The sequence below is a fragment of the Uloborus diversus genome, chromosome 3, assembly GCF_026930045.1.
Source record: "Uloborus diversus isolate 005 chromosome 3, Udiv.v.3.1, whole genome shotgun sequence".
NCBI lineage: Eukaryota > Metazoa > Arthropoda > Arachnida > Araneae > Uloboridae > Uloborus > Uloborus diversus.
This window is the reverse complement of record NC_072733.1, coordinates 58,910,439-58,932,065: the sequence shown is the minus strand read 5'-3', so window position 1 is coordinate 58,932,065 and position 21,627 is coordinate 58,910,439. Positions and strand designations below refer to the sequence as shown.

At 31.3% G+C, this 21,627-nt stretch overlaps 1 protein-coding gene across 1 annotated transcript in view; it reads right to left on the bottom strand.

Annotated features, from left to right (window-relative positions):
* Positions 1-1,104: 1,104 nt before the first annotated feature.
* Positions 1,105-21,627, bottom strand: part of LOC129218216 (myeloid differentiation primary response protein MyD88-like) — a 71,586-nt gene continuing 51,063 nt past the window's right edge. The window contains exons 6-8 of the mRNA XM_054852435.1: positions 11,113-11,287; positions 3,051-3,142; positions 1,105-2,031 (exon numbers count right to left, since the gene is read on the bottom strand). Of these exons, the coding sequence (XP_054708410.1) occupies positions 1,271-2,031; positions 3,051-3,142; positions 11,113-11,287 (1,028 nt within the window). The 3' untranslated portion in view covers positions 1,105-1,270. The remainder of the gene's footprint in view (positions 2,032-3,050; positions 3,143-11,112; positions 11,288-21,627) is intronic.

Sequence of the window (21,627 nt, the reverse complement as noted above, 5' to 3'; positions counted from 1 at the left end):
TTTAGATTTGTACACAAACGGAGTGAACTTCAATTTTTCCCTCGAAAAGTTTTGAAACCAAAGGACTATTAGGTTCTATTGGGTAATATTTGATCTTGTTGGGGGGGGGGGGGGCATTACCCTCTCCTGGATCCGCGCTTGGCGTCAGTTTTAGATATTTAAAGTATTCCAAGGTCTTGCCCCTCCCCTCTTCATTTATCAAACTGGTTTCCCTGTCATTCACCAAGATCTTATGAGGCACACCGCTTCAACTTTGTTTTACCAGCTAACAGCAATTAAATCATTAATTTGTTATTCAACTTATGAGTTCTTAATGTAGCTTGATAGACCACGCTTTCTAATACTTTCTAACAAATTATCACTATAAAAATGGACTTTGCTTTTACTAATAAGGAAGAATATTTTTGTTGTCACTCGATCTATTGCGTTGTACATTGCAAAAAAAAGTTGTTCAGATCAAGTTTTTCTCTATATGCCATTTAAAAAGGGTGTATGGGTTCCTTTAGTAACGTTTGAAAGTACGCCAAAGCCATATTTTATTTTGGGAATACAAAACCGTATCTCTCGGACCGATTGAGCCATAGTTAACTTTTAAGCTTAAAGGTAACTTAACTTGATTATTAAAAAATCAATTATTAATATAAAATTTTTACTTTTTGACTACCTAAGGATCACAATAGCTTTTCCTCCTTTTTCCAAATAATATAACTTAAGAAAGGTAAAAATCTAAGGCAAAGACGCTCACCTGTTCACAATTCGTGGCAGTTTGCTCTTGTTGCAGCTTCAGACACAAGTTTCATTTACTGCCTCAATATGAAACTTTATTTCATAGCTAAAATCTGTCTCTATAATTTGTTTTAACTAGTAAATAATTTTTCCTTTTCCACTTATTCCTCAGGAAATTTCTTCAAGCAGATACTTTAATGTGGTAGATTTTGTTACATAAACAAGTGGCAAAAACCTATGAATAATAAGATGTATGATAACAAACATTTATGCTTAATCAAAGAAAGTTGCCAGTTAATCTACCTTCTTTCAAGATAACATCATTTAAAATTTCCACGAGACAAAACAAGGTGTATAATAAGGCTAAAAGAAAAGATGTTTAGTTTTAAAATAAATTTATTGCAACAGCAAGATTTTACATTTGGAAAAAATTACATTTCTTATTGCATTTAATGATTGCACATAATCAGTTACAAAATGTTTTCTACAAAATATCACTAAGAGAAGAAATTTCAATCTCCATATATTTCATAGTTTTGCAGTTTTACGAATGAGTATTTAGAGAGCAATCTTTAGCTAATCCTTCAATACTTTCAGTATCAAAGGTATTATGACTACAAAACCCACTTGTGGCATTTGATGTTGATGAAACACTAATAGAAGAGAATTGTCCTTTTAGATGAGAGGAAGACTTCAAAGATTTTTTTTTTCCCTTAAAAAAATTTCGTAGATTTATAAATGATGATGGTTTAGATATTTCATTTGCAGTATGAACAGAAGAGAAAGAATCAACTTTTTTTACAACATAAACTGGATTAATATGAGATTTATTTTCATGTGACACACAGACATTTGAATTACTCATAGTAGACGTGGATGGATCCTGGCATGAAACTGCAACATTGACATGCAATTGTGTTGATGAATTGTTATTTAAAATAGCAATATCAGTTTCGCTTGGAGGAAATTCTATAGAAGGTTTAGCAAGTGTGGCATTTGAGTTTGTAATATGGCTTTGACTTTGAAGAAACTGGATTGAAGGCCTAGTATGAGCTGAAATGAAGTTTTCTGAACATGTACCAGTAGCACCTACTGCATATTTCGCAAGCACTAAGTTGATTACAGAGTTAAGATCAGGTTTCTGACAACAAATGACGTCTAAAGAACAAATCAGTCTCCTCCAAGCCCACATTTGAATATCAGGTTTTGTAAAATCAATTTTTGAAATATATCTGATCACTAATGGAATTTCAGAATTATCCACTGGAGCCACAACTATAGGTATCAAAATTCTCTCTCTTTGGTCTATAAAGAAGAAAAAAAAAGCTTGTATCAAAGTTAAAGAATCATGTAATATGAATAATAAATAAATAAATAATAATAGACTGATTACAAAAATAAACTAAGAAGGTTGAGGACCTTTGTATGGGAAAAAAGTGTTGGACCCTCTTAAAAAGAGAGAATAAGCAAATAAAAATATACAAACTTACTTTTAATAAATACAACATAACATGCATTTTATATTGTTTTGAATTCTAAGCCTACATTTAAATGACTAACAGTAAGTATGGATGAAACTTTGCACAGAACTGAAATATTCAAATACAATTGTGCAACTAATAAATCATATATATTATTTCTGAAAGGTAGTTATTTGGGGGGGGGGGGAGTTGCCATAATGTTTTTTGATATTTTATCGAAATACATAAGTAACGCATCATTTTAAACATCTTTCTTGACTTTAGGCAAAAAATAAAGAGGGCAATACATAATTTGGTTGTTTTACCAAAAAACTGATCTTTTCTGCTTTTTGTTACTTTTCACTTATTTTTTGTTGTGAAGCTGGAGCATCAATCTCACTCCTATGAGCTGCACAATGGAAAAAAAATATGAGAGGGAAAAAAAATTAAATAATTTTTTGCAAATGTTGTTGCTTATCACTATATCAAGAAGCAATAAGCAATGGGGTCAGTGCATCCCCAGAATATAAATAAACATTAATTACATAAAATACACTGCCAGCTCAGTAATTCCATCTGAGGACTGCAGTTTTGTGCTTATTAGCACTCATCAGCCCTGAATAGGAAGTGACTGAGCTGGAGGTAGAAAACCTCTTAAGGAAGCCAGGAGTGCCAAATAAACTGGTAGCTCAGCTCAGTCACTTTCTATTCCGGGCTGATGAGTGCTAATAAGCACAAAACTGCAGTCCTCGGATGGAATGACTGAGCTGGTGGTGTATTTTATGTAATTCTAGCTTAGCCCAGGCTATAGGGCGATAATTTACTGAAAACATTAATTGTTGCAAAACATCACATGTTACTGACCTATAGCTAGAGATGTAGCAAAGCCTATCTGAAAATCACAAGCTCTACTTCTCGGAAATTCTGGGGACAGTATTATTAGCATTCTCCTACACCTAAGAAATTGAAATGATAATTAAAAAAATATTAAACATATAATTCATAAGGATGACAGGAAAATAGCAATTTATACCATAAATAAGAAAAATTTAGCATTTTACATCAATAAGAGGGATTGACATGCTTACACTACAAAAAAAAAGGACAAAATGAACCAGTACAGTAAGAAATAAGGTAAGTAAATACTTTTGTGTGGAGAAGTAAATGACAATCAACAACGTTATGACGCACAAAATTAGTCGATTACTGCAGACATGTGTTTTGGAGTTACAAGGGATCTTTCAATGCAAAATCGTAAGCGTTTGGATGTAAAGACATCCGGTAACACCAGATCCACTTTTCCCGGATGTTTTTACATCCAGGAAAAGCTTACTATTTTGCATTGAAAAAGGAGTTCCCTGTAACCCTGAAACACATGTCAGCAGTAATCTGCAAATTTTGTGCATCATAACGTTGTTGATTGCCATTTACAATACAGTAAGGTCAATAAAATAAACATATAATTTAAAATATATGATAAGGTAAGGCAAAAAAAAAAACATATTTTGTTAGGTTGAATACGGACAATTCCAAAAAAATAAACAGTTCAAATTTATAAATTTCAGTGGCTTTGTGAAAACTTATCAGCTAAATATAAAAGTAACTTTTCAAACATAATGATCACATAATGGAGATATTAATTGAGTATTTGGAAAGAGAATTTGTTCAATGAACAAATGCTTTTACACTTGATTCTTACACAATTCACTACTCTGTGAGTAACTTAAACAACAAAGATAGTTTTAGTTTGTCTACAAACCACCAGGATCTTGTATCAATTCCATTAAAGTGTTATACTGCACTACAAGGTTTGTAATTTAATACAAAAATGCAAAACATTTGTATAAAAGAGCACAACTTGTTGCAAAATTCGATAAACTTTTCCTAGAGGAATACATTGTAACTGTAGTCATAGATGATGAACCCGGCTTCTATGCATATGTATAGGATGCAACTTTCTGCATAATGAAAAACTTGAAAACGGTAAGCTTTTTAGACCATCATATATAATTTATGCATGTAAGATTCATCAAATAGATTAACAATTAAAAGTTTTTATGATAATCAAAATGTTATCTAATAAAAGTTGCTACATGAATGTAACAAAAAGACTTGGATTTTAAAATAAATGAGTACATAGTTGATAATTAAGTAACCACAACTGTTGAAGAGATTTTTCAGAGAATATTAATAGTTCAGACGATAGTGTTGAAAGCAAGAATTAAAATCAAGTTAAGATTAGTAGATTCAATAGCTCAAAAGATTAAGCTGTTTCATATATTTTTTTGAAAGTATTAAATGGACACTATGCTCTAATAAAAATTGAAAACAAAGGTACAAACAAATAAACCAGCAACTAAACAAGTTAAAAACATTGAAAAACTTAAACATGGGTGTCGAAATGAGCATGTTTTCCTGAAAACATGAGATTGATTTAGCACATAGTCAAACAGATAAAACAGAGGTTTTTTGTGAACTCATTTTGTTATTTTACTGAGAGAAATGCCAATAATCGACTCTCTGAAGCATGTGACTAATACATTGAAAATCTAGTACAGTAAACCTGTTAAGTTGACCATTTTTTTCACGTACAGAATTAGTCCTGTAATATATAAATCAATCTCAACAAGTTGACGATTAAAGTCACTGGTCAACTTACAGGTTTCACTAGTATTGAAATTTAACTAAATATTTTTTGAAACTCTTGAAACAAAATGATCTAAAAGAAGATAAGTCCTTTAACACCAGTTTACTTAACCAACCTGCTCCCCAGCCCCGGGGACCTTTAATCCTCATTACAAAACAACTTCTGTTACAATTTTAATAATAAATAATATCCAGCCATTTGTTACAAACAAATGTGGTTTTGTGATTAGGATTAAAAACCACAGTTTAATGATCAATATAATTAAAATTGACCAAATCTAATTTTGCACTATTTATGCCAGACCTGTTACATTTTTTCAAGAATAAGCACAGTTTAGGTTTTTATCAACTTCACTATTGATAAAACTAGAGTACCATTGCCTTTCCAATTGTTCTATAAGTTTTTGTGGGTTTTCTAAAAGTGAACCAACATACCCCAGGTTTTTGGTCTAAAAAAAGTTATCTTGATTTTTTTCTTTACAACAAAAAAGAAACTGCTAATACTTAGGAACTAAAAGAACTTTATGGAATGAAAATACTTAAGGAGAGGAATTCAATTTATTGCTTCATTCTTAATGAAAACCATATAAAAAAAAATAAAGTTACTTAGTTAAGAAAGTTACTCAACCAAAAATAACACTGCCAAAATAAATTTTTTAAATTCGTTCAATATAAGTATACCATGTGAATTCATTATACGAATTGTAGAACTATAGGCGCAACTTTTTGTTGGTCATAAATTAAAAAAAAAAGTATTAAAATTATCAAGGCCAGTCAAACAAGCCCTGATTTCCCATTTTATAGGGAGTTGACGGATCTGGTGGTACAGAATTTCAGTATATTTTCAGTGTGACATTTAAAAAATTTCCAGTATTATATCACAAAAAATATTTAAAAAAAGAAATCACTTTTATGACAAAATAAAAGAACAAAGTAAGGCATTTAGTACATTAATATTTGGGCCATTAAATGAAAAAACAGATCTTTTGTGCCATACATGACCAATCATACATTTAATTAATTAAATGCAATTATTTAAACAGGAAACGAACAAATTTTAGTGCTTAAGAAGAAATATGATTTCTGAAGCAAAAAATGTTGCCTTTTCAATTGAATTAACAGAAAATTTAAGTAACCTTTAAAAATGTAAATTTAAAAGTTTTGGCTTAAAAACATCTTCTCCCTAACACATCCGGCCCCCCCTTAAAGTTTATCCAGAAATTTTGATTTACGGAAGATCAAGGGTGCCCATATGCAAATCTTTGGAGGGGAGGGGCGCTCAAAAATTTATTCTCCATGGAAACCAATTTCAGTACAGTTTCGAGTTATTAAAATTTGCCTTTTTTAATAACTTATTCATTAATGGCTGGAAAAGCAATTTTTACACATTTTTGCAAAGAAAAAAACACTAAAAGCAAGGAAGTTCTCATTTCTAAGGGGGGGGAGGCTTTAACCCCTTACCCCCCCTATATGGGCACCCTTGCCAAAGATGATGGTCCTGTGTTGATCATTTCAGAAAATCAAAGATCTACTGTAAAAGTTAAATAGCTAGTAAAATTTGAATTAAAACCTATCATTTCTAATAACAAATTCATGACGATGCAAAAAGCAGACTGAAGAAATCAAATATCACTTGGTCTGTTCCAACAGGAGATCCACCTTCAATCTTTTTTTTTACATATACAGGGTACTCCTCCAAAATATCCCAAAGACTCCATCCCTCCCCCCAATAACAAGAGCCTCCCCCTCAAAAAATAAGAAAAATACACCCGTAAAACAACCCCACCAAAAACTTCAATGGGACAGTCTGTGCCATGCCTCCCCCTCCAAGTAAGCACCCCTTAGATATATGATGAAGAAATAGCCATAACAATTGATTCTATCAATGAAACTATTGATCAATGTTGTTGCTTAGACTCTGTAAACAATAATTCAAACAATACTCAAACGTGACAGATATGGAGAGTCCGTAACATGTTTATAAACGTGCAGTTCTTCAGTAAAGAATTCCTTAAAATTTGTTTTTGCCTATTTAATAACTATTTTGGTGTGTAAATGTATTATAGATAAACTGAGACATAGTTAAAAAACCTTCATTAGGTAAAAATAATAATTACTTTCACAGAAAATTTGAAGGTAGTTTAAACAAAAGTTTCCATGTCTTTTGAGTATAGAGTCTGTAACATGCTATATATCTTCCTATATTTTTAGAAATTCAAAACAAATCTATACTTTTTTCAATGCTATGACATAAGTACACATAGGACCATACATTTACAAAAAAATTAACTTTTCTTATTGTACTAATCATGAGTAAGAGTCTAAAACATCCTTATGAACTGTGGAGTCCACAACAGCCAAATATTGTAAAATGACTCTGAAGCAAAATTATTAACAATGAAGTCATATATGACTTAACTTTTCAATTGTTCCTATCTCAGGGCTGCCATTGAGCTATGGTCCTCAAAATAATCGTTTTAGTAGCTTCTTAAACGAAAAATTGGCCACTCTGCAAATTATTTATAATCGGCTAATTTCTGTCAAATGATCGGCGGAAAAAATATTATCCAAAATTATTTTTTAATCATAACTTCAACAAGAAACTATGATGAATACATTTGTTGATAATAAATAACTAATTTTCTGGAAACAGCACTATAGCATGTAGTATGAAAGTGCATAGAGTGAATGCACAAAGTGCGTAAAACTGAATGAAACACTAAAGGATTATTTAATTAGTTTAAGTTAAGTACCCTCACCCCTGCTTATGATGACATGCTTCTTTCTTTTCTTCAGCAATTTTGTTTATTCTAACTATACATATGATTAAATCATACATATTACAACTTACTCTTTTAAATTATTAATTTTTGTTTCAACAAAAAATTATTTAATATCATTTGATTAAAAAAAACGAATGTGTACATGCATAGGGGAGAGGAGGGAGGATTGGGACACTTTTCACATAAATGATTCTTTTTCATAATCCTCTACTTATTCATTAATGCAAAAGTTCACACAATAAACTTGCATATTATAACAACATTTTAAAAATATACACAATGTTTAAACATTTTATTATTTTCACACTTGACTAATTACAAATTTCAAGAATTTTGTCCCATTCCTCCCTCCTGGGTGAGAGGAGTGGGACACATTTGAAAATTACAGAAAAATTAGCGAATGTCATAATTAGAAAGGTCCACATTAAAAGAAAAACAAGACTGTGCTCTACTAGTCCCACCAACCAATTGAGGTGGCGGTAATTTCATGATAATATCTGTTTTATCTAAAATGCTACAGTCATCCTGTTGAGGAAAATTAAAATTTCATGTCCTTTCTCATAAATTTTGCATTGTAGCTTTCAGTATCATTAATGCTCTCCACCCTTACAACATAGTTAGGGGGGTAGCAATTTGTTTATTTTTGCTGACAATGGAAGGGGGGAATGTTTGAGTGATGCTTACGTAAGACAGTTTCAAAAATCTTAAATTGTAAATAAAATAAAAAAAAATTTCAAATGGCTAAGTTCTTTAAAAATTGTGATCTAAGAATTTTTCTTAAATAAGAAAATTAAACAAGCATTTTTTTTTTTAAAATTAAGTCTCAATTTTTTTAAATTGAATTTTTACTGTTAAGAAAAGTGGGGGGGGGGTTGCTATTAGCTAATGTTATTATAAAGGGGGGGTTGCGATTTGCATACTTCTGCTGACAAGGGGGAGGAGAGGTCAAAAATTGATAAAACATGCTTAGGTAATATTTGAACAGCCCCTTTACAGAAGGGGCATATTTATGGGGCATGTCCCATTCCTCCCTCTTCGGAGTGTCCCATTCCTCCCTCTACACATTGCTTCTAAAAAATAACTTGTCACATAAACCATGCTGGTTTTTAGGCTTAATTAAATTGCAGATAAGCATACATTATATACTTAAGATTACAATGATAATATATTATGTTAGTTTTACAAATTACATAAATAAAGAAATAAAACTAAAAATAGATTAGAAACTTACTTTGGAGGTGAGAAATTTAACTTTTTTCAACTATTAACTGAAACTTCCTGCTTGATAAAATGCAAGTATGAAACAAAAAGAAGCTATAAACAGGCCTTCTAGTGGTCAAACTAACAATAAAATAAAGTGATTTATTTTGCCATAATTTTAGCTGTCCCACTCCTCCCACTGTCCCATTCCTCCCTCCTCTCCCCTAACTGTTATTATTATTATTTTTTTTTTATACAAACTGACCTTTTTTTTAGCTTATTTTTTCTATTTTGATAAACTATACACATGTATACAACGTTGCAAATTTTTCACGTGTTGATGCTTTTCTTCTTTAGAATAGTGCATAGAAAATCTTAAAATTTTATAAAAAAATAAAAGCATTTTTAAAAAATAAAAGTTTTATAAAGAGCAAAGGTTTAATGGCTACTAATAATTAAAAAATAAATTTAAGTTAAAAGTGCTTCTAAATTAGCCTGCTGACCTCAGGCTAAACCCTAATATTTTTAGATTTTCATTTTTCGTTAACATAATGTAATTTAGTGAACAATAATATGAAAAGTTGCTCAAAGAAATTGGATGAAATTTTGAAATTATTTTGGGAAAATTAGGAAATTGGTGAAAAATAAATCGTTTCTCAGAAAAAAAAAATAGTAACTATTTCTGAAACCGAAATTGTAAGAGAAAAATACGATGGAGAAATTGGAAGTATTAAAAATAATCATTAGGATCATTTGGCCGATTTTCAACAGCCGATTAATCGGGATCCGGATCCCTAATTAGCACCCATATAACTGTAATGGCTATTAATTAGCAACTTTTCCCGTAATTTGGTAGACCTAAATACGTTCAAGCGCGAGTCCGCTCATGTGCGTCGCTTTGTAGCGTCACACAGGCCAGGCACGCGCAAAACATCTATGGTTTCATCGTAGGTAAACCCCTTGACTGGGGCGTGGTGTCGGCTCTGTAGCCGGGACCCGGCCTGCGAAACTAGAGAGTAGAGACTCACCTTCCTGTCCCGCGAGAAGCACTTGCATGCATTCGCATGGTTGGTGAGTAGTTTCTGTCCCTAAATACGTTCAAAGATGGATAAGTTTAGCAGATAATACTTAAAGCTAAAGCTTCTTTTTTTTTAATTTCCATTTTTTTTTAACATCAGTAATATCTTTTTACATTTTAGTCGCTTTTTGGCTGAAATAGTTGCAGTTTTTTTACAAAATAGTTGTTTTTGTCTTAGTTTAGGGTAAAATAGTTGCCATAGTCCGCAGCTCGTCGTAATAGTCCCTTTTTTAGTCGGCAGTGGCAGCCCTGCTATCTCTTCAAAATCTACATTTGAATTTATTTGAAGCCTGTGAAAATTGAGAGAAAGATACAGCAATTGCTAGAAAAATGTATGTTCATGTATGGGAAAGTAAGCTCTTTTAGCTCTAGACAAACTTCATATTAAAATAATGAATGTAATAAGGATACAGAAAATTCAATAACCAAATTTTACTCATTAATTCAGAATGAAAGCAACAATGAGCAAAAGCCATAATCTCGAAATAAACCCTTTATTTGATCGCAAAAACGAAAGTTTCTTAATCAAGAGAATAGAAACTGCATATTTAGATAAGAAACATGTGTATTTAAGCAATTAACAAATGATTTCTTTGGAGGTAAGATCAGTATATTTGCTCATAAGAAATCGATGATTCTCAGTGTTAGTTGTCTCTTTACCTAAATTGCGTTAACAAAATAAAGATGAAAGCTAGCTAGGGGAGGGGGGGAGGAGGGCGGGAGATTCGAGCTGGCGGGGTCATCCTCACCCTGTCATCATCTGAAAAAGAATATTTTCAAAACAAACAAAACAAGCCGCCTCAGTGTTGGCTGCCTAGAAATATAAATAAAGTAAATAAATAAAATTAATCCAGATTTTATGAAAAACCTTTGTCCTTTTCTTACTTTTTGTAAGCAAAATGTACTGATTTCTTCAACTAAAAATTGCAAAAATGACTGGAAGTTGCTCAAGTTTAGATTTGCGTGTAACTACTAACCCACAGACTATTTAGAAATCCAAGAAGTTCCAAGTGTCTCAGAAACGGATCTTTTCCAAGTAGTTTCCCAGGATCCTAAGAGTCTGTGTGCACCCTGTGATCTCTTTTTGCATTCTACTAATGTACGCTATGTTGGACATAAGGAATGCTAGTAAATTACTTCAAACTAAATTTTAATGTTAGAAATCAAAATGCTTCATATGAAAGAGATGTTAGTATTAATGATTTTTTAAACATTTTACCTTTCTTTGATCATCTGGATATTGCTTATTAGTTCTTCTTGACCAGGAAGAGAATCTCTACGATGTATATACAGTTTGAATCCTAGTTCCGGACCTTCTAATATTTCTGCCATTGCTAGAGCAGCACCTTCATTTTCATCAGCATAACACAAATATGCATCATATATAGTAATTTCTACATAAACAAAAAGCAAATCCACTGATTAACTTGTAATGAATAAATTAAAAACATATTTATGTGCATTGCATGTAATAAATATTAAAGATCCTAAAATCTTGTGCTATTGGTACAGTAGAGTTCCTGAAACTCAACCTAATGTAGACCGAAAAGTGGCTTAGTAGTTTATGTCAGAAAGTTACTAAATTCCCACACTAAAGATTAACGTTTAGCGGAATATTAAAATATTTTGCAAAAATTCTCTTTTGGTTTCAAGATTCAAGTCACTTGCCAGAGCAGAAGACATTAACTCAGAGTCACGAAATTTTGCACAGTAATGGGTGTTTATGAGTAACAAGTTTTCTACACTAAAGCTAAGTGCACTGCAGAAATTACATTTTTTTGACACACCCTACTGATCATGCACTATACTGAGGAGTGGGTAATAATGAGGTACAGCAAACCCCTACTTGCAATAAACTATTCAAATAAATGTTAGTAAGATTGCTTAACAGAATTCCACAACAGAATTCATATCCATATAAAATATTACATGCTCAGTAGAATAAAAAGGATATTATACACTAATTCCCATACAGCCACTTATATCTATTAGACATCTAAATTAGATCTAATTGATCTATAAAAGGTGAAAAATGTCTCAAGAATGTCTAATAAAAGTCCTGGATATCCTGTACTAATTATAGATATCTATTAGATGTTTAAACTTAGACGAAAGTTAGACATAGACTTTTTCAATATCTAATAGATGTAAAATGTTAGATCAAATTTAGATTTAGCTATTTTCAATATCTATTAGATGTTACTATTTTCAACCAAGTTAAAACATATGCAAAAAGTTTTGCAATTTAATTCTTTTGACTTCTTTTTGACTATGTATACATATCAGTGGCGCAGCGAAGGGGGGGGGGGTGTTTGGGGGTGAAAACACCCCCCACAGACATTGGTTTTAACATAAATGCAAATTCTATAACATTAGTTTATGCATATGAAAGAGCTGTTTTAATCAAAAAACCACCTTTAGAAGGTATTTGTGATCAAAAGTTCCCCTTCAAAAGGTATTTTGATCAACCCCTCCCCTCCAGAAGGTGGTTTTGATCAAAAAATCCCCTTCAGAAGGTATTTTTAATCAAAAAATAAAAGAAACTCAACCAGAAGGTATTTTTGATCAAAAAATCCTTTCCACTAGGAGTTTTTTATCACCCCCCCCCCCCTCTTGTAGGTATTTCTGGCTGCGCTAGTGATACATATTATCTGTAACTTATATTTTGAAAGTTAATAAGACCTTTCAAATATGATTTTTTTAAAAATCAGTACCCAGATAGCATGCTCACTTGCGGCAAGAACGCTTGTTTGATGGATACTTGTTTCAATCCGGACACCCAGCGCATGCGCGGTAGTACGAAGTCTACGGTTCGGCGCCAAACACGGAGAAGTAAACGAAGCAGGGAGCCATGACGGATTGACGAAGTAAGCTGCACGTTAGAACAGCAGAGAAAAGGTATTTATCAGTTTAATATTTATTCAAATGCAATTTTATTTCAATTGTAATTCAGAAGAATGCACGAGTGTTTATATTTTTTACTATCACGTTTCGCGTCAAAGCATTTCTTTGTAGCGTAGCACATGTTTCAAGCTCAATGTTAAGCTTTTTAAACTTATGTTTATTTAAGCCAGCCTGTATGCATATATTCTAAATTATTCATACAGTCGGTAACAATTTTTATTTGACAGATTTTATCAAACCGTATGTTTTAATTCGATCGACTGTCGATGTCTTAAACGACCAAAATAAAGTTTCAAACTCCTATCTCAAATATACCTGAGTCGGTTTTTTTTTTTTTTTTTTTTTTTTTTTTTTTTTACGTTGTGTTGGCATTGAATCCTTTCTTTATGTTAATAGTTGATTACTTAATGCAAATAAAATGAATATCATTCCTAAAACAAAAGCAAATCAATAAGTGTAATTGGGAACTCCGAATATTCTGTGCAGTATTTATTTAATTAATATTCAGCTCATTTGTATTTTTAATATTTTTCACAATTAGTCAAGTGCATGCGGGGCAAGTGAAATAATTCATTTCGTTTACTTATTCAATCATTTACCAAATCACTTACGTATTCATTAACTAATTTCTCCTTAATTTAATAATTCACTTATTAATTCACTCTTTCACTTATTTTCTTATGCGTTCGCTCTCTATTTTATTCACTCATTTATTTTTTTTTGTATCAATTAATAAATTTATTTATTAGTTTATTGTTTCATTATCTTTTCATTTAGTGAATTATTATTTTGTTCGAAAAACTTTCTCACAATCAAATAGAAAATATTTCATTTTTCACTTTGTCCCATAAAAAAAAAACGTGAAAAACTTATACTTTCTCTCGAAGGCTAAATTTTACTGCCAATAATAACAAATAATGTTTTAACGCAAGTGTTATTTTATGTGTAATGTTATTTCTTTATATATTGTAATTTTCAAAACAAATTTCCTATTTGTTCATTTTGAAAAAACTCAGTCATCTTAACCATTTCGCTTTGCCCCACATTCCCCTACTATTTATTCTAACTTTTATTTTATGTTTTATGTTGAAACAGTTCTTGACCCAGGTTTAATTTTTTGTCTGATTAATGCTATACAACAAATTCAAATATTTTTATTATTATAAAATTATAAAAAAAACTGGGCATTTAAAATTTTTATTCCGACTTTTTTTTTTTTTTTGACAAATGTGCCCAGCAGGGCATGTTAAAATTTTTAAGAATTTTGTAGCCCTGACCTCCTATTGTATATTTAAATTCGTTAAAATTCTACTTTAAATTTTACTCTGTTAAACTTATTTTAAGTACCGTAGAGTCTCGAAAATCAGATGTAGTTGGGGCTCATGCTTCCTCGGATTACAACGTAGCAAAATACTTCAATTTTCAGATGTTAATGAAAATCATTTCATTCTAACTAAAAATGTAACTAAAAACATTAAGCACCTCAAGTAGAGCAGAACTCAAAACTTTTAAGACTCTTTTGTATTTTGAATATTCGGTTTGTCTGCTGAATAGGCAGTGTACTGAATATTCAGTGTATCACTAAAGCGTTAGTTTTGCTTCAATCTATATATTAAATAAAATTCATAATTTTGTTAATTCGTTGCGAATTGTATTCCTCTTTAGTCTTTTCCTGAATACCTGGTAAATTTATCCATTTTACCACCCTGGCAGTGCCGACGAGATTCCTTGTCAGCTTAGTCGGAAACTAGCAACCCCTCCTTTGAAGGGGCTCGGCTTGGAATCGCAGTAGACAAATTTAACAAGCTAAATGGGGGGGACGGGGGCCCTGCGATTAAACCGACAAGTGGCTTGTTTTAGCTCACGGCTGCCCTGAAGCCTGAAACCTGGATCAATTGTACCTTTTTTTTTAGTAAAAACTTCTAGACAGAATAACTACAAATATACTATTTGTTCTTCTCATTGAAGGAATATTTTACATCAAATTAAAATGCAGTAAATTAAATGTATGATCTTTTGTGAAATATTGATTATAAGCATTTCAAATGAATGTGTTTTCTTTACCAGACTCCTGTCTTCAATCCCAATTTTTAAAATATTGGTGTATATTTCGTTCAGTATAAATTTTGTATGAAGTAAAACACTGCCATTATTGTTATCAGGGACCCTCTTAGTTTTCTGATAGGAACTTCAAATTTTACCGACTGGTGAAATACGGTTATTAACACTTGGAGGGGGGGGGGAGACTTGTCAACATGGCATGTTTTACATAACATTAATCTTGAAAAAATCTTAAATAATAGCAGTCCCAGTATTCGATCTCTTGGACAAACATTTGGAACAATGAGATTTATGTTTCTCTGGTCGAAACTTCTTTGTTTGAGCAGCTGTTTTATGTAATTTCATCTTTTTCTTTTACTTGGGAAAACATATTTTAAATTATTTAGTCAAACTTCATTATTGCAAATCGTTATATTGTTCTTTAAAATATGATGCATGTTCTGCATTTTTTAATCATGTTCATGTGTGTCCGAGGTCTGTTTATATGTTCTCCCCAAAAAGGGCACATGTAAGCAATTAAAGACATTTTTTTAAAAAGTCCATGTCACAAAGAAAAGGCTACCTATTTAATCTTGGAGATATTTTGGTGCTGAGGAACTGATAATATTTTTTTGAAAAATAAAGAAATGCAAAAAAAATTGTTCCCATGTGTCCCTTTCCCCACTACAATTAATTGCAAGGAATATTTGGGTATTTAAAAACTTGCAATTATGTCTCCAGATTTGCCAAATCATCAGCTAAAATTTGCTGAATATGGAATTTTGACTAATACCTCCCTTCGGGGCATTCTGATTTTTATAAATGTATGTAGTTTTCTCGTAGCAAAACTTCAAGTAAGATGCAGTGCACATATAATAACATACTTATGTGTTCACTTTTTAATTGTTTTGATTTTGTCCTTGGTTTTGTAATCAAGTATTAATTCTACTTTTTCCTCCTTTTTTCGAAAATATCTTACTTTTCGACACTGAAAATGTTCTACGAGCTCTATAAATTTGATGCCATCTTTCTAGACATGTTTGTTGCACAGCATGATTTACATTTGCACTGATTATTGTTAACTATTTTGAGAAGCTGTTTAAAGAAATGGTTTAAAATTTGAAAACATTTCTTTGAGATCTCTATACAAAAAAAAGGGAAAAAATAACTTTTGTGTTTTAACACAAGGCTTGAAATATACCTGTGCAGAATGATTATTCTGATAATTATTGTAGGATTTTTTACCTTTATCGAAACAAAGTTTGCTTGAATAATTTTTTTTTTGCCTGTAGATTGCCAGATGATTTCATGTGTTTCATATGGCTTTATTTCGGAATTCAAATTAAACAAAACTGTTTTGCATATATAGCTTAACTGTAACTTAGTTTAGCTTCTAGCAATAACTTGTTTTTATTATTTAAAATATTAGCTCCATTAATAATATTTGTCCCCAATTTTAAAACCGGTTATATTTCCATAAAATAATTTTAGTCGACAATTTCAAAATAGTATTCTTGTTTGTTGACTTTACTTAGAGCTCTGGTTTAATGTATTAGCAAATATAGCATGTCCTGTCGTTTATTCTTATGTTTTTTTTATAGCTGCCTGTCAGAGTGTATAAGGAAATATGGCAGCTGACATCAAGAAATAATGTGAGTTTTGAGTACAACATTTTTATTTTTATTAATAAACTTCATAAATAGGATTTTTTTTAAAGCTGGGTTATCAGGTTTTTGACTAATAACAGTCTTTCATAGTGTAAACTCTTGCACCTCTAGTCAAAAATGTTTACCATATCTTAGTAACCGCAACCTATCATATTTCCCAAGTTTTATTGAATGGCTTTATATCAAGTATTCAGCAGCAGAATAATTACTTCCCCTCTTATTTGCTTTCAAGGTAAATATTCATTTTCAATTTACTTTTAGGGGTCAAATAGGTCAGCATAGATAATACTTAAATATATTTAATATTTGACAAAAAGCAGTTAGAGGTGAAAATGATTGTTTTTTTTTTTAGATAAGTGCATTAATTATAAATACTTTTAAGTTAATTGGACTGACTAGATAGTAAATAATTGTGAAAATAACATTAAAAAAGAATATCATGCACTTGTATATATGTGGTTAGCTCTTTTTGAAAATCTTATGTATACATCCCACTTAGCATGTAAGCCAAATTAATGCATTTGGGCTATGTCAAAAATATATGCCAGCTTGAATTTTTAAAGAAGAAAAGGGAGGAAAACACAATTTTTGAGTATGCATTGAAAATCAGATTTTAAACTTGTCATTTCATTTTACTTTTAATTCTTATCAAGTTTAGACCAGCCAATTACTCATTTAAAATTTCAGCAGGATTTATGACAGCTTTTGCTATTTATAATTTGTATGTTTTTTTCAGTAAGCTTTTGTTCACAAGCAAATTTGAACGATTGGAGTTTTTTAGTTTAAACCGGTATTGTATTTCCGTCATGTTTATAAACCTAACCTTGTTTGGAAGTAATAAATCCTACAATTTGTATGGGGAATGCTACAAGTAGGTGTTGACAAGTCAGGATTTTTGCTTTGAGGAAAACTCGCCAAATTATTATTTTTTTCACTATTTATGGGGAATGTGAAGGCTGGATTATGCTATTAAACCAGCGGTTCCCAACCTTTGATTGTGCGGCCCACCAGTTTTGAAGAAAACAAGATTGAGGCCCACTAAATACTACACATTACTTGTATAGCCAAAATTTACTTTCTGGAGGGGGGGGGGACCTATTCATAACTGTTCTTAAGTGGATTAGGACTAAAAGTGCGGTAAAAACAAGAGTTCTGGAGATGTTACTCCCCTTTTCTTGTGCAGTAATTAATTGTTCTTGTACAGTATATTTATATAAATTGCACCACAGATATAAATATACTGTACAAGAACAATTTTCAAAGTAATTTTTAATGAAGAAAATAACTTTATTGCATTCACTTTGCTGGCACAGCTGTAAGGAAACTCAAAAAGAAGCCATCAAAGTTAAAGCTCCATGGGATTCTTGGCGTTTTTTCTCTGCAAGAGAGTTTATATCTGGATTGAAACTAGATAGTTTTGATCTCAAATAATTTGCAACATTCAATGTATTTCTATATTACTTTTGTTTTTTTAAACTGCAATAAAAAGTCTCATTCAAATAGGTAGATTATCAAAAAGCCTCTCAATTGTCTCAATTCACTAGTTAGTTATGCCAGTTCAGCAAAGGAGTAGCATTTTTAGCTTGACGCTTGAAGCTAATACTAACTACTTTGGCAATTTTCATTAAAGAAGTTTCTGATTAATTAGATTTCATCTTCCATTATCTGGGAAAGTTCCTAAGAAATATAAAAAATCTTAATCCAAAAGAGTTCCTTATTGGCAATGAGCCAAGGAGAGTTTTTGAGTGACAGTATATCTAATAAGTGAATTTTCGCGAAAAACCGAAATTAAGACCCCAAGTTTTATCTTGGTTCAGATTCTCGACCGATCTCCACGGCCGCGAACAGCGTGTTACTGGGCCCATGAGTTGGGAACCGCTGTATTAAACTATCATTTCTAAATTTTACTTAAAACAAAGTATGTCTTCTTTCGATCAAAGATTTTCAACAAACGTGAAATATTCAGTATTTTTTAAGTTTGCTGATACCTACTTTTAGTAATTCTCTTAGGTGTTTAGTTAGGTTCTTTCATACATAATTTTCATCACGTTCACCAACAATTCCATCAATGTTATACTTAATTTTTATTATTGTTTTCATACTTTAGCTGAATTAAATGTTGAACTTCCATATGAGGCAGTGAGATTGCAAAACTCCGTAGCTCTGCAAAAAAAGTTATTTTGCTCCGCATTTCACAGTCGAGCGTTCAAGAGCATGAGGCATGACATAGTGCTTAAAACTATCTTATTAAGTAAAAAATAATTATTTTATGCTAGTGTTTAAAATGATTATTATAGCTCAAAAATAATTTAGATTTATATAAGCGATCATTTTTACAAGATCAGGAACTGATTTACAGATCCCCAAACTCTGGGCGCAAAGCAGATTAAGCCTTCTAAGAGAATCAACAAGTCTCAGCTAATATGAATAGTTTAAAATCCCAGTACCAAAATATAATTTTTCAGATGATAGCACATTAATTGATTTACATAATTTCAAGGTCTCTTATAACACAGTTTCGGTAAGTAAAAAATCAATCTAATTAACTTGGATGATTTGTACTGAAACCAAAAAGACGTGGAATGATAATCAACAGATTAAAGGGATAACTTGAAATTGATTTTATAGTGTTACTGGTTACGACTTAGATCTGAAATAAACTTGAGGGAATTTAAGAACTCCAGAATGGAACAGCGACCTATTTACACAGCCCTCAACTCCAGTTCCGTAGCAACCTTCAGTGAACATAATGTTCTTCCCTAATTTTTCATTTTTTTTTTTGAGACAAGCAGCCTAAAATTGAAAAAAAATCTACGAATGTCTCGAAAAAAATTTCGATATATAGACACAATTTTTCTATGTAATGAACATAGAAATTTGCTGGGATTTCGATGTATAGAAAATTTTGATATGTGGAAGTTCGATAAATGGAGGTTCGACTGTATTTCAGTATCTTATTCCATTCGGATTTTACATCCTGATGAAATTTTTCAAAGTGACAATTTTTATTTCTGCGATAATAAAAAATGCTAGTCGCATGTTGTGAGAAAATAAATTTATCTTTTTTTATTTATCAGTCAATGTTGAATGAATATTTGCGTGTAAGGCAATTAAAATATGGAAAATCTATAAGACAATAAATGTATTATGCTAAGAATTCAACAACTTTGTAGGGGAAAAATTATTAAATTAAGGTTTTTTAGAAACAAAAAATACTTTTCATGCTATGAGGGATATTTTAAAATGGGATCGGGTAATTTAAACATTTTGTTAAAACATCTCTAGAAAATACTTTATAATCTGAAGAAAATAAATTTGTGAGGGTTTTATTCTTTCATAATATTTATTTATTATTATTATTATTAATTTTAATTTTAAACTTTAACATATTTTTAAATTCTCCGTTCTGCAATCTCTTAACACACAGTTTGAAGTATAGAATATTATAAACAATTAAACTGTTGATATAGTATTTCATACATGCAAAAAAGGTTATTTTTTGCCATGTTGCTAGAGGAGAGGTGCTTTTAGGGAGGTCTTTCTAATCTTTAAATTAAAAAAGTTGTCTGGGATTCTTACTCAAAAGCATAGTTAGCACTACTATGCTTTTACTATCATAATCAAAACAGTTTTGAAATTTTAATTTAGCCTCTAAATTGTATCAGACATGGAAGATCAGATTTGATAAAGTTATAAAATATATTATTTACCAGAAAGCAGTTAAGAGACAGCTTCAACTTCAGACATTTGCAGTCCTAATTCATAAGTGATGCTACTCACCAATATTAGGTGGCGAAGAGCATAGGCATCTGTTGCGCACAAAATGTCACACAATTTCGAGTTTTATTTAAAAAAAAAAATAGGTTAACTTAAATTTTCACTGATATGCCCAGTTTATACATGACCCTATCTAGCATGCTGAAGTACCAGAAATCGACTTTGGCCTACGTAATTTGTAAATTGAAATTTAGTGATGTATGTTGGAATGTGTCTTGATCAGGCTTAGATGTGAAACTGTAAGTTAGATTGATGTATGCCGTTAAGAGAAAATCAGAAGAACTGCACTCTTTCTGTTAATATCAATCTTACAATGTAAGGTCCTCAAGTAATGTTAAAACACTTCAGCAATTAAAGTGTTCTTTATTCCAAAAATTACTCATGTGAAACTTTAGAAACTGTATTTTTCATAATAAGTTTTTGGTTAAGGCTGGGCTGAAAACGCTTCTGTTTCCCCTATATCATTTTTCAAATCAAGAGAAACATCTTGTACTTTTCTTATATTTACATACCTGCCAACATGTCTACTTGGAAAACCTTACAATCTCCCGTTCAAAACCTTACAATGATTCAAAATTACAATAACACTCTAATTTCCTTTACATTTTTATTACATTACAAGAAACATAACTGTACTAGAAAACATAGAAGGCAATTGAAAACTAAAAATAGAAATGTTCAAAAAATTACAATATCTTGATGAGGTACTGGGGTACCTAATTTTGGTCCAACCTCATACTGCAAATTAAAAAAAAAAATTACTCTGCCTCCATACTTTTTAAATGTTTATACGTAGCAGATTTAGCCAACAAAGCTTATTGTTTATTTTTGAACTTCATGATACCAATTTTTGAAAAAACAAATGTAATATTGCAGTCTGCAGAACCGAAAATTCATATTTTGAATTCTTTATTGTTAGAAATGTTTAAAGATATTTTATGCAAATTTGTTCAGCCATTTGTTCTCAAAAGTTGTGTATGTATAACTGATGTGAAGTATGCTGAGAGATGCAACCAGAAAAATGACCAAGGTTTGTTAATTGGTAGTGCCACCTTAAAAGTAGTCAATAAATTAGAAAGTAAGGAAAAACAGCAATTTTATTCTGATGTTAGACAGTACTTTTCTGCATGCTGCAATTATATCAGACTCAAGTTTCCTGTTAATAGCCCCCCCGTGTCCATTTACCTTGTCGTGGTGGGGGGGCTTGCGGTGTGGTGAGTTCGGGGCGAGTTCTTGGGAGGAGTAGTGAACCCCCAGTTGCTCAAACAGAATATCGGCGGGAGGGGATTTTTTTCCCTTCCTTCCCTCATCACACTTACCAAATGCGGACGAAAACCCCTAAGCCA